Consider the following 12,503-nt stretch of genomic DNA (forward strand, 5'->3'; position numbering starts at 1 on the left):
AGTGAACGCCACAGCTGGGCAGCAGATTCAAATTCAGAACTTCTTTAGTTTATATTTCCAGTAGCTTATCCACAGGCTATATGTATACAGGCATAGCTCACTTGCAATATGAAGTGGAGGCTTAAGGGTAAAATTTTACAATGGAAGAGCTTCCCAGGGTTTGCATTTGTAATCCTTGTTTGCGTGTGTTTTGCATACAATATACAAAATGCATTTGCATGAACACTGAGTCTACACAAAGAAAATTAACCACAAAACCTCCACGCTGTGTAACCCTCTTACTGTAAATAAGTGCAACAAACAAAACAAAAGATTCTGGGTTACTTTCTATAACAGCATACAATGCACTGTAACAATTCAAGTCATATATCAAATGTTATAATGCATTATAAAATTACTTAATACATATATATAAATACATCTAAAATAATAAAATAAATATACAGATACATACATATAAAAACGTAAATACAGTCTATTTGCACATTTATATACAAAATAATGGAGGTGCAGAACATGGTCCATTTGGATTCAACATCTTCAGCGTGTCTCGAAATGCTGTCGAAGTTCTACCGGAGGTGGGAGTTAAATATCCGACCCTGCAACCTGCAATTATGGACATCCTTATCTTTGAACATGGTGTGTTCATTATGGATAAACTGTCGTGTGTTGACACAAGGTCAATAACAGAACAGACAGGGCAACAATTAGTTTGACTATAAAAACTTTACTAAGGCTTACAAATGACACTGATCAGATCAGGCTGAAACATCTGTGAAAAAAAATGAAAATCTTTCACTTTATTAAGTTATTACCACACAAATGGAAAATCATTCTCACCGGGGAAGTATTAAAGATGAATGCACTACCAGTAGAACACAAAGCAAATCTAGTGCTTCTGATCATGTGTTTGTATTGCAGACATGAACACCGACAGCTGGAGACTTAAGAGCTGGGTAATGTTTCCTGTATACTTTTTTTCCAGTCTGGTACCTGTCGCACATGTATAGCTCGTGGGCTGTAATGTAATTTTTTTTTTGCAGACAAGTTGGCACAGTCATAAAAATCATGTACAGTACATTAAAAGACACATATATAACAACATTCAAATGTTTGACACAGCAAAAGACAAGTCAGGAAAAAACTTGTCCTGACTTGTCCCATAATTGTCATTTAACAATATAAACCTGAAGCTACAGTCTCACACACCAACACAAATCCCTATCGTAATGAAGACACACACACACACACACACACACACACACACACACACACACACACACACACACACACACACACACACACACACATATATAGTCAGGTCCATAAATATTGGGACATCGACACAATTCTAACATTTCTGGCTCCATACACCACCACAATGGATTCCAAATGAAACGAACAAGATGTGCTTTAACTGCAGACTGTTGGCTTTTATTTGAGGGCATTTACATTGGGAAGATGGCCCCAACTGACCGAGTGCTCAGTGAATACCTCAGGCAGCAGAAACCCAAGAAAGAGGAGGTAGACGAGGAACCATCATGGAAGGACAGGGCCCTGCACGGTATGTACCACCGGCAGATAGAGGAGGTGGCTGATATCCAGAAATCCTACCAGTGGCTGGACAAAGCTGGACTGAAAGACAGCACAGAGGCACTAATCATGGCAGCACAAGAACAAGCTCTGAGTACAAGATCCATAGAGGCTGGGGTCTATCACACCAGGCAAGACCCCAGGTGCAGGCTGTGTAAAGATGCCCCAGAGACAATCCAGCACATAACAGCAGGGTGCAAGATGCTAGCAGGCAAGGCATACATGGAACGCCATAACCAAGTGGCCGGCATAGTGTACAGGAACATCTGTGCCGAGTATAACCTGGAAGTCCCGAGGTCAAAATGGGAGATGCCCCCAAGGGTGGTGGAGAATGACCGAGCTAAGATCCTGTGGGACTTCCAGATACAGACGGACAAAATGGTGGTGGCTAACCAACCGGACATAGTGGTGGTAGACAAACAGAAGAAGACGGCCGTAGTGATCGATGTAGCGGTTCCGAATGACAGCAATATCAGGAAGAAGGAACACAAGAAGCTGGAGAAATACCAAGGGCTCAGAGAAGAGCTCGAGAGGATGTGGAGGGTGAAGGTAACGGTGGTCCCCGTGGTAATCAGAGCACTAGGTGCGGTGACTCCCAAGCTAGGCGAGTGGCTCCAGCAGATCCCGGGAATAACATCGGAGATCTCCGTCCAGAAGAGCGCAGTCCTGGGAACAGCTAAGATACTGCGCAGGACCCTCAAGCTCCCAGGCCTCTGGTAGAGGACCCGAGCTTGAAGGATAAACCGCCCGCAGGGGCGTGCTGGGTGTTTTTGGTTTTTTTATATATATATACACACACATATTGTATGTAGGAAGTAAGACAAAGCACAAAGCAAAAATGAAAACCAGCTCAAAGAGTTTTCAAAGTTATCTCCACTTTATAAACATTAACAGGGTTGTATTATTGTACATTAAGGGTCTTTACCTTACCATATAAAGCACTTTGAGACAGCTGTTGTTGTGATTTGGTGCTATATAAAAATATAAATAATATTACAAAAAAACAGGTAGAAACAGGGCTGCAGCCTGACTGCTCAGCCGCTTGTTACCTAATGAAGTCCAGTGGCAGCTGGCTTCACTGCAGCTCACAAATGATGGCCTAATTTGACTGCAGTTCTGGGCTGGGATCTGCATTCATTCAGCTTCAATGTCACTCTGGGTTCTTGGATAATGGAGCAGGTGATGCAAAGAACTGAAATTGTGTTAGCAGCACAACGCAGCTCTTTCTGTCATAAATGCAGTTTGCACTTCCCCATTGAACTCTTGTTTTTGTGCAATATAAATAAAAAAACTAAAATTAGCTAATTGAAGTGCAAGTGCAAGAAGCAGGATCGATAGGCAAGCAGACTAACAATTTCAAGGAATTCTCGAATTCTACACAGATGAGTGTATACCGATCTTTCTTATTGGCACATAAGCTTCATTATATATAGGCAGATGACAGTTAAACTTCAATGTCACCAGTAGAATTCACTTTTTAGTTGATTTGCCAGAGTTGAGTCACACACTTGCATTTTTTGTTTCAAATTTGTTGTAATATGCCTGGCCGGTCGACTGGATATTACAGTGAAGGGATGTAAAAATAAAAAACAATAAGTAAAACTTGATGAAAGGTGAATTGTATCTGTGTATCTGACTAGATAAATACAAATAAAATATTTTTGTTTTCTGATGTCTACCCCTTAGTCAAAGCCATGCTGTATATATAAATGGCTGTTTTTAAAATAGAACTGGTGTCACGAGTTATCAAGAGTTTAACATAAGACTTGCATATCATAAGAGTTGCTTTAAAACAGACCTTCCCAAAGTGTGTGTGTGTGGGGGGGGGGGGGGGGGGGGGGGGGGGGGGGCATGAAAAGGGGGAAAAAAACAAAACAATGCTTGGACACTGCTAGCACAGGGCGCCCACACAAACGCAAAGCAGGAGATGAAGCATCTCTGTATATGTTTCCAAACCAACTTCATTCTAAGCCAAAGACTAGAAAATACGGTGAAGCATATCTTCCCTTTGGTTTCACCTGCACAAGTGCCGAGGTAGGTCTCCCCTGCTTAATTGGTTTTCCCTTTGTCGGGAGCAGCGCTGGGCTCTCCAAATCACGGACAAACAGTATCCCACATTCTTGATTTTTAGTTCACAAACTAAATATTTTTCTTGTAAAACAAAGGGGGGCCCAGCAAAAAAAGTTTGGGAACCACTGCTTTAAGCAGTCTTTATCTAGGCTAGTTTAAGTTTCACATTGTTACATATTGTTTCATTGTTACTATGTTTAATGTTATTGAAAAGAAAAGTTAAAAGGGGGAAAAGTCGCACTGGTCACATTTTGCAAAAAATGTCCTTAATATATCCTTGAAAATTATGTCCTGAGCAGAGACATGACACTGATTTGGATTTGGCTAAAGAAACAAATGTCTTTAGTTCCTGAAAGATTTGAATTAATGAGATATGAAAAGGAGAGCAAGCGAGAGCCATTAGAAAAGTAATGATCCTTGAGAGATCATTTTCAAAACACATTAGGTAAATCTGTCACAGTACTAATTCCTTCTTGTTGAAGAGCTGAAATTGTTGGGTAGGGCATCACCCCATATCTCACTTAAAAAGAAAATAGTTTAATATTTGAAGATTTCTTTCTCTTTTCCTTTCCTTTTTTTTTTTTTTACTATTTTAATTATTTATGCTAATTTGATTATAATTGTTTAATTTGCTATTTTGTATTCATTATACATAAAATAAATATCTCAGGCCTTTTCTGGCTTTGAATTATTTGATTTACAAATAGTTCGTTTTTAATGGTATGGACTAATGGTATGGTGTACCTCTGATCTCCCAGCATTGAGGGCAAAAGCTTGGCAACTAGAGCGTAAATATAAATGCAGAAATCTATAAATGTCATGTTCTACAGTATAAAGATCCCATCAATTAGGCCAAACAAAACTTTTACTCAGGTATTTTCGGTTTTTATGAGGGTAACACCAGGATCCTGTTTTTGCCTCTCAACAAACTTCTTCAACCCTTTGACACTTTACCACCACACTAATCACAGTACAGAAAATTCTTTAGTGTAGGTCACAAATAATGGCTTATTATAATAATAGATTAATTATGGCCTCTGGCAGTGGACTCATCTCTTTGCTTGTTGTTTTAGACCTAGGACTTCCAGATACAGACTGGTAATGGCTACCAGACATAGTAGTGGTGGAGAAGCAGAGGAAGACGGCGATAGTGATAGAAGTGGCTATACCGAGTGATAGGAAGAAGGACCACGAGAAGCTTGAGAAGTACCAGCTTGAGAAGGATGCTGTCTCATGGTGATGATGAAAAACTAGTTCAATTTATTAAATCTAGACTGGACTACTACAATATATTCACACAATATCTCCGTTCGTTAAGTTGACAAACTGAAGCCTATATTATAGCCTATATTTTGTCTGCTTTGGCTTCAAATTGCACTGTAAATAAAGTTATTTTGGCTGTATTACTAATTTGAGTTGGTTAGTTTGTATCAGCCTTAATAAACTGCTTGCTTATGTTAACTAGTTCCTGCCCTCCTGCGTCCTTTGCATTTGGGTCCTCTTTCTGCTTCAAGTTATCTGCGGTCTGCAAATGCTGACACTTTTCAAATGACTAAAGTTATTAATTGATGTCATTATGCATCCAGAAATTAAGTGTGTACCTGGTTTTATAGTATGCCATTCTGCCAGACAAACACCATCTAGGAATCATACTTTTGTACTGACAATGTAAAATTATTTACTAAATTAACATATTTCCACATAGTATGTTATTAGTATTATCATTTAATATAGTAGTATATAGTCTTCATAAAATTCTCCAGTGAGGGAAGGAAATTAGATGAATGCTAAATGATAATTTTTTGTGAACTGGTAGCATCAGTGACAAAAGCTCCGCCCTTTGTCACTGATGGGGACACTGCAATTACCTTGACATAAACAAAGAAAACAAGGTTGTTTTACATTCTGTATGAGTAACATTTACATGATCAGGATCTGGAAAGCAAAAGCGCGTAACTAATATAGTATCTAGTGCAGAGAAAATGACAGAAACCTCAGCAGAACACTTTTCAGGAGAATGGCAACTATGGCAACTCCTCCATCTAATGTACACAGTGCAATAGTTAGACCCTTCTGCACATGCTCTACAGTGCAAATAACAAAGTTTCATAGTTTACAGTTTAGAGTAAAATGCACCATATATATCTCTGTAATATTCAATTATACTTTATAATTGAGTTGTTTATATATATTAGAGCAATTTCTTATATTTTGTAAACTTTGTATTATGTTGTATTATTTAATTAAACTCAGTCTGTTACTATTTCTATTGTCTTGAAGCAACTATAACCACATAATTTCCTTAGGGAAGAATAAATTATCCTTATTCTGATTTTGTAGTATGAACCTATGTACTATAAGTCCTGCTGCATTAACACCATCTGGGAATCCTAGTTATGTACTGAAAATTAAAAAGTTTAATGAATTAGCATGTTAGCATGTAATACAGTATTAGTATAGTAATGTATGGTATTTAAATAAAATCCTCCAATGAGAGAAAGAAAAATATATTCTTGGTGAACTAGGAGCATTGCCATCAGTAACAAAGTCTCCACCCTGTATAATGCTGTAATTACCTTGACATTAAATTAACCAAAGAACAGGGTTGTTTTGCATTCTAGATGAGAAACATTTACATGATCAGGATCAGAAATGCAAACCAGCACAAAGAATGTAGTATCTGGTGGAAACATATATATACATATAACAGGAACCTTCAGCAGAACTTTGTCAGAAGAATAGCAACTATGGCGGGGATCATGCATCTTCTGCTGCTGTCAGGTTAGTGTTGTAAAATAATGTTAAAAGTTTTGTCAAACATCTTTAGCTTAGTGTATAGTGCATTTCAGTAAAAGTAGCTTTTTTTTTTCTTTTTTTTTTAGCATTTTCTATTAAAGCTCAGTAATGAAGTGGTAATAGTAGGGTAACACGGCAGAAACAAGACCGTACAAACAAACGTACCACGTAATAACCTGTTAATATCCAAGAAATATCATGGTAGCAGCAGTGGTTACACTGTGAAGAGGTTGCTGTGAAACTGACAGGAGCTACTTGTAACGTAGTGCCAGTAACGTAATGTAAATACAAATTTCAGTAATCTTACTGTATATTTTATTTACAGTATTGTTTTACTTTCCTTTACAGTATCTTCACTGTTTTTCCATTTACAGCATTACTGTAGTTCCTTTTACAGTAGTTCTACTGTGATCTCATTCACTTAATTTTTACTGGAATGTCTTGCGCCGCACTTTTTCTGTATTATCCATTTACAGTATTACTGTAACATCCTTTGTGGTATTTCTACTGTTATTGTTTATGGTACTTAGATTGTAGTCTTGCTTAAAGTGCTTTTGTTGTATATTCATTTACAGTACAGTATTTTCATTAAATACTGTAAAACTGTGACACACTGTGAACAGTACTGTAAACCTACAACGTAACTGTAAAAGTGAGATACTCAATTAAGTTTGGCCTTTAAAAATGCCTTAAATTGATTGTAGAACATTAAAATGAAAACTTTTTTGGAAATTCAGTCTTCAACTTGTGGGTCTCAATAGTCTATTATATTAAAGCACTTTAAAAAGAAAACTATTACAAATTTTATAATATACCAAACTGACTCTGGAAATCACACCATCTGACATTAACCTCTGTGAAAATCTTGCCTTGTGAAAGCTAAAAAAACCTGGGCATCAAGAAAAATAAAAATACAATTTTGGCAAAAATATAATTTAATATTTAATAAATATAATTAAATATAATTAATTCAGCCTGCTGGTCTTCCTCTGGACCCTCTTTACAGACTTTTGGCTGATCTGTGACTTTGACGGGCATTTGGTTCCATCAGTATTCGTATGATTTGTAGAAGATACAGACAGAATGATAGAATGAACCTGCTATCATCTCTCTTCTTCTCCCCCCTTCCTCTCCTGTTGCTACTTCAATCATGAAACTGATCAATGATCAGCTGATCGGCTTTTCTCTCTTGTTTGTTTATCAGCGGATGTCGCGCTAAACAACAGCAGCACGTTTAAGCTTGATCAGCTGTTGTTAGAATTTATTTAATATTAATTTCTAGTATCAGCTGATGTTTGCTGGAGCCACAGCCGTAAAAGCTGCTGGTCATGATATCGGTTTGGATATGTTGTGAGAGGGAAACATGCAGATGAAACCAGGAGATGTCCTTACTGGATCATCAGAGCTGAACAGGTGATGGAGAAACAGGTTTACCTTTTAGGTGACATGAATGAATTGAAGGGAAGTTATCAACTGTTTCTGAGAGACAAATAACACCAGGATCCTTTTCTAAGTAGCTGACAGCTGGTAACAAAGTTTTGCCAGGGGGGCAGGTAGGGCATTAACAGGGAAAGGGGGGCACAAGGAAATACCTTTCTTTCTTATTCTCATTTAAAATATTTAGCTTTTATTAAATAACTTTCTGAATCTTGCGAACAAAGTTTTTATCTGACGTAAAATGAATAGAAATCATACATATACCAAAAAGACAGTGTACATCACTGTCACAACAGCGTTTGTTTTCATTCAAAGGCTTTATGGCTTTAATACCTGGTGGGCCGGTCTGTAGTCAAAATGCCCAATTTTTTGTCCCAGTCCAGCCCTGCAGGTTAATACTGGCAGTGTCACCATGCCAGCTGACTGTATTTCATCATCAGCCAGTGTTGTTCTTTATACATCAATATTACCAAAGTTTATCATAACGCAGCATAGAAAGTATTTACTTGCTTTCAGGTTTCATTCAAATGACTTTTTTCCTGTTTCAAAATTAAAAAACGGTTTGTAAGAAGATTATCTTCTTTTTTAACAGGCAGATAAAGTTTTGCATTGGCATTGGCTAATTTGCCAATTGTATGTTAAAAATGTTCGTATTTTAATATTCAAAAATGTTTTTGCCCAAAACATATGTGCACTATATGTCAGTAAAAATACTATGCAAATATTGATGTCCTCGAATGCTGAATAAACATTGACAAGCACTGATTGTATCTCTTGTACTTTATCAACACAGTATCTAAATACTTTGCACCGTAGTGGTTAAAACCTCATTCTAATAAGAGTTAAAAGCGTTTTCGGTTATTAGGTTTATAGGATTATTGAATTATGGTTAACAGTTGGTAGAATTTTTTTCTTTTTAACATTATCTGCCAATTACATCTGCCACCCTTCTCCAAATCTGTGCCCCTACCTGGCCCCCCAACAAAAATTTTCTAGACCCGCCACTGCATCTGTGAGGCGTGAGCGGTGTTTGTTTTTAACATAGTTCACGGAGGAGAATAGCTGCTGACATAATGTGGATCCGAAAATCCCTAATTGGCCTACCTGGGGTTGAAAGTCTCGATAAATGCACGGCATTTCGGCGGGTACATCGGCTTCCGCGAGTGTGACGCTTATTCTGTGCAATGAAAAATAATAAAATATAATTTTATTTTTGTATTTCAATATCACAATAATCTTCCAATTTAGAACTACAAGTTAAAAATAAAAGAACTAAACACAAATAAAATACACTTCAGCTAAATACTTCTAATTTATTTTCCCAAACCACCTGGAGCTGCAGTATAAGTAAAAAGAGCCGCATGCGGCTCCGGAGCCGCAGGTTGCCGACCCCTGCCCTAGGCCATCTGACCTCAGGAAATCACATGATAGGGTGGGGCTAGGTTTCACAATGAGCTCACCCAAAACTCTTTGGGGGGAATGCTCCTACAGGGTCTTTCAGTCAGTAGTTCCCCTATTCACTCCCATTCCACTGCTGTGAAAAAAAAGAAGCACACCATTTATTTAGGTTTAATATGGATTTAGATGAAATTAAAAATAGTTAGGACAATTGTAATATGTTTTTCCTACACTTGTGGAAAACATAGTGTGCATTACTTTAAATTGTCCCCTTTAACACAAGGCACTGCTGGAAAGAGCCAACTGCCACAATTGATATTACCTGGATAATAACATAATATCTAATGATGTAAATATATTGCGACTATCTGACAAATTCTGATAATTAAGCTCATGGTTTTTCTATTGTTTTTAGGTTTAACATATTGTTTGAATCTTCTACCTTAAAGTGTTTGTTAAGCAGATCTGCAGTGTTCATAAACCCACTTTATTTTTGTTCTAGACTTAATTTTCAGTGGTACACATGTTGCTGAAATGTTGACAAATTTTACAGTAAACATCTTTAATTACATTCTAAGTAAAGTTTTGAAATATCAGTTTTTGTGTGTGATTTTTAAAGATCTGACTACTGACAGTAGTGGGTTTTATAATGGCTTGTCATTAAGTATTTCATATATTTCTGTTCCACAGGCCTGTCTTTTCAATTTTCACATGGCCTCCAGCCCCAGTTTGTCTTCTTTCAAACACCAAAGACCTGGTCTGAAGCCCAGAGCATCTGTAGGGAGCAATGTTTCGACCTGGCCACCATTAATGACATGAGAGAGATGGAAATTGTACTTGAAGCTGTCAAAGATAAATATGATGATGCTGTGTGGACTGGCCTTTCAAAAGGCACGACCTTCAGGTGGCACTGGTCTCTGGCAGACGACGACTTCTACAAAGAGGGAGAAAGAAACTACTTGTTGTGGAGCTCAGTAACGAATAGCAACTGTGCAGTTTCCAGCAACGGGAAACTGAATATGTTGTCCTGTACCAACCAAAAATATTCAGTTTGCTTTGATGGTGAGTCATTTTAAATAGTTGTTTTTGCCATACTCTCATCATGTGTGCATTATGTTCTGTTTTGCTTCCTCTGTCTCTTTGTCCTCTTGTTATCGTGTGTGTGTGTGTGTGTGTGTGTGTGTGTGTGTGCGTGTGTGTGTGTGTGTATTTAAGTCCTCAGTTTTCCCTTTTCCTTGTCACATCGTTGTTGTTTACCTGACTGTGTGTGCGCTCTTCTAGAGTCTTAGTGTTGCCTAGTGTTTCCTGGTCGCTGAGTATCAGAAATAAAGCGACTGTTTCAGTTGAGCCTCATATATGAGTCCTGCATTTGTGTCCTTCCCTTGCCTGCAACCCAGCAAATCCTGGCAAATTCATGGTTACCTGTTAGAATGTGTCTCTGATATTTAATGGAAATCCATCAAATAGGTAAATTTTCAGAGGGAGGAAGGAGACAAGACAAGACAAAAGACAGGCTGTGGAAAAGAGTTAGTGTTTAATAATAAGTAATAATTAAATGAAAAGTGGTGTATACAGTGATTGCATCAAGCTCGTGCCAAACACTCAAACTGGTTTTCACTAAATGTAATGGCACTTTTTTATTTTCAAATCTTATTTATCCTTCTTTGATTAGTACTGTAATATTTGTAAATAGGTTTAAAGTTAAATTAAAAAAAAAACCTGTCTCTTTATTTTGATCAGTAGTTTGTCAGTACATAAAAACTGTCTTGCTTTGATTCTCTGGAATACTACAGAACACACTGCACACTCTCTTGGCTGAAACCTGAGGACCATTGCTACATAGTAAATGTTTTAACTGTGAATTTTGTGGAAATGAAAAGTCAGTGAAGCTCATTTTATTTTACTTTGCAGCAACAAAACAAGGTGCAGATCAATACATCCTTAACACACAAAACATGGTTTGGACTGCTGCTCGGGATTATTGCAGAACACACTACACAGACCTGACCAGTCTAAGGAATGATGCTGAGTACCAGATAGTCCAGCAAGTAGCCAATGGCAATGAAGTGTATGTTGGCCTTTTCAGAGACCCCTGGGAGTGGTCAGACCAGACTGACTCCTCATTTAGATACTGGAACCCAGACAAGACTGTCTGGACTGATAGCACTCAAACCTGTGTTGCTATGCTGAAGGTAAACTCTGGTAAATGGGGAGACAGGGCATGTACAGAAACACATCCTTTCGTCTGTGATTGCAGTGAGTAAAACTCTTTACTAGAAAATTTATAAAACATTTATATTTCAAATAGAAAAAAAAATATCTATGTCTTTCTCCATGACAGAAATGTATAAAATGAAGGATCCAGACTAACTCTGTTTACATCTGTTTATATTAGGGAACAAGCTGAGTTTCATTAAACTGAGGATCAGCCCACAGGACTCAATGCTGGATCTAAGTAATCCTTCGGTGCAAGCAGACATCCTGGAGCAAGTAAGTGATGCAGATCTTTGTTAATGATGAGCAGTTAAATTTGAGTATATCATATATATGTTTATTTAGATTGCGACATGAAATAACTACTTCATCGCATTAGGACCTTCATGGTTTTGCTATAGTAAATGGAAACATGAATATTCTCTGTTTAATAGATGAACCAGAAGCTAAGGAGTTATAACACGACTGCTGTTTTTCATCTAACGTGGAGAAAACAATCTGATGGAAGAGTTTTTACCAAGGAGCCTTGAAGAAGTGGCTGACGAGAGAAAAATCAGGGGAAGTGATTAATATGGATGATAAATGTACTTTAACAGACTAGCACAGAGCAATGTGAACATAGAATAGACACAGTTTTACAGATTAGAATATTTTGGCGCGTAACAGCAAAGCCAGATTACAGACATTTGCCAACGAAACTATGTGTAAGAAAAAGTACACTATGATAATGAAAAGTTATACACCGTCTCTCTCTCTCTCTACATATATATACACGAATATATATATACGAATATATATATATATATATATATATATATATATATATATATATATATATATATATATGAATATATATTTGTGTATCTTTTTTCTGTCCTTACGTGTGCATTTATGACTGTTTTGCATTGGAAAGTTTTTAAATTTGTTTTTGAGAAAACAACATCTAGCACTTGCTTGGATTAACTCGTTGCAATTCAAGGCAGTACGACTCGGCT

At 37.3% G+C, this 12,503-nt stretch overlaps 1 protein-coding gene across 1 annotated transcript; it reads left to right on the forward strand.

Annotated features, from left to right (window-relative positions):
• The first annotated feature begins 6,410 nt into the window (after positions 1 to 6,410).
• Positions 6,411 to 12,255, forward strand: LOC143420904 (lymphocyte antigen 75-like). Its single transcript, XM_076889547.1, has 5 exons — positions 6,411 to 6,444; positions 9,985 to 10,356; positions 11,206 to 11,550; positions 11,690 to 11,784; positions 11,943 to 12,255. Exons 1-5 carry the CDS (start codon positions 6,411 to 6,413, stop codon positions 12,036 to 12,038), a joined length of 942 nt encoding a protein of 313 aa, XP_076745662.1. The 3' UTR covers positions 12,039 to 12,255.
• The last annotated feature ends 248 nt before the right edge of the window (positions 12,256 to 12,503 follow it).

The sequence above is a fragment of the Maylandia zebra genome, linkage group LG11, assembly GCF_041146795.1.
Source record: "Maylandia zebra isolate NMK-2024a linkage group LG11, Mzebra_GT3a, whole genome shotgun sequence".
In the NCBI taxonomy this organism is placed as follows: domain Eukaryota; kingdom Metazoa; phylum Chordata; class Actinopteri; order Cichliformes; family Cichlidae; genus Maylandia; species Maylandia zebra.